The sequence below is a fragment of the Salvia hispanica genome, chromosome 4, assembly GCF_023119035.1.
Source record: "Salvia hispanica cultivar TCC Black 2014 chromosome 4, UniMelb_Shisp_WGS_1.0, whole genome shotgun sequence".
NCBI classification, from domain to species: Eukaryota; Viridiplantae; Streptophyta; class Magnoliopsida; order Lamiales; family Lamiaceae; genus Salvia; species Salvia hispanica.
The window spans coordinates 56757424-56759144 of record NC_062968.1 but is presented as its reverse complement, the minus strand read 5'-3'; the positions used below and the strand labels follow the sequence as shown (position 1 = coordinate 56759144).

The 1721-nt window shown below is 41.7% G+C and overlaps 1 protein-coding gene across 1 annotated transcript; it reads left to right on the top strand.

The window, feature by feature from the left end:
* The first annotated feature begins 220 nt into the window (after positions 1-220).
* On the top strand, positions 221-1178 carry LOC125220153 (acetylserotonin O-methyltransferase-like). Its single transcript, XM_048122293.1, has one exon. It carries the CDS (start codon positions 305-307, stop codon positions 1061-1063), a length of 759 nt encoding a protein of 252 aa, XP_047978250.1. The 5' UTR covers positions 221-304; the 3' UTR covers positions 1064-1178.
* Positions 1179-1721: the final 543 nt, after the last annotated feature.

Genomic DNA, 1721 nt, shown 5'->3' with positions numbered 1-1721 from the left:
ACAGATATACAATACTAAGTACTGCATTTAAGATCTTATACAGTCTAAAAATGACCATCTTCATTAAGACGGAGGAAATACTCTCTCTATCCCACGCAAGTTATAGACTTTCTCTTTTTAATTAGTTGTCTTATTATAAGTACTTAATTTCATTTTTAGCAAAATGCAACCCCTTTAATTTCTCCTTAATTATCACTTGAGTTGGGACAGACTAACCGTTAAGTGCTAACACTATATAATGGCTGTGCATGTATGAAGATTGAAAACCTCAAAATTCACATCCTCATTCATTCAATCGATAAAAATGGATGTAAAATCAATCAAAGAAAAGGAGGCTGAGGTAGAAATATGGCAGTATGTATTCGGCTTCACACCAATGGCCGTAGTCAAGTGCGCAATCGAGCTCGGAATAGCCGACGCCATCGAGAGCCGCGGCGGCGCCGTGTCTCTGCCTGACCTCGCCTCCGCCGTCGCCTGCTCGCCCTTCGCCCTCGGCCGCATCATGCGGTACCTGACCCACCGCGGCTTCTTCGAGCTCCACGAATCCACAAATCAATACTCCAACACTCCCCTCTCTCTCCTACTTTTAAAAAGCGGAGCGAATACCCTCGCTCCGCTTTTTATGCTGGAGGCCAGCCCCTGGATGCTGGCCCCGTGGCACGGGCTGTCCGCGCGCGCCTCCAGCAACGGGGGTTCGGGATTCAAGGCCGCGCACGGGGAGGAAATCTGGGACTTCGGGTCCCACAATCCGGCCCAGAGCAAGTTATTCAACGATGGGATGGCATGCCACGCCAGACGGGCGGTGTCCGAGATTGTGGAGCGGTATGGCGAGGTATTTGAAGGGATCGGTTGCTTGGTGGATGTCGGTGGAGGGGACGGCACGGCTCTCCACTGTATCGTGGAGGTGTGCCAGTGGATCCGGGGGATCAACTACGATCTCCCCCACGTTGTCTCTGCGGCTCAGCAGAGACAAGGTGTGGAGCATGTCGCTGGGGACATGTTTGAACATGTCCCTAATGCTGATGCTGCTTTCATGATGGTATATACTTCTTCCGTTCCTTAAAAATATGAACGTTTGAAAGACACAAATGTTAATGCATTATTTGTAAGTAAGAGAGATAAGAATAAAAGTGATTGAAGTATAATTCGTAGATAATGAATCTCACATCATTAAATAATTTTTTTTTTTTAAATTAGAATTTCATAATTTTAAGGGATATGAACTAAATAGGACATAATTTATATTCTTACCGACATAGAATGTATGCTATTTTTATAATTTTTGTTCTTGTTTGAACATTTTGCTGTAATTAAAAAAATTCCAAAAACTATCTTGTCAGTTAAACATTAAATTGATGGAGATAGTCTTTTTTTTTTCTCTTTTAGAACTAGAGGCAGAATTAGGGTGATGTTAGGTCTTGTTTTGGTAATCTTGCTGCTCGTTTTTAGTTGGATTGAATCTTTTAATGCTCACGGCCGTCTGTGGTCTGAGCCTTTTATTCAATTAAACAAAAAAAAGTACTAGAGGCAAAATTGAAAAAATAAAGAAAAGTTTATATTTTTCATTTTCCATATAAATGCTTATATACTTTTTCCGTGATCTAAAATATGCTTAAATGAAAACTCAGCTTTCTTGTGAGAACAGAGAAACTTTTTTCCAGGTATTTTTAGTTTTCGTGATAAAAAGTACTCCCTCCGTCCCACAAAAGATGACACACTTT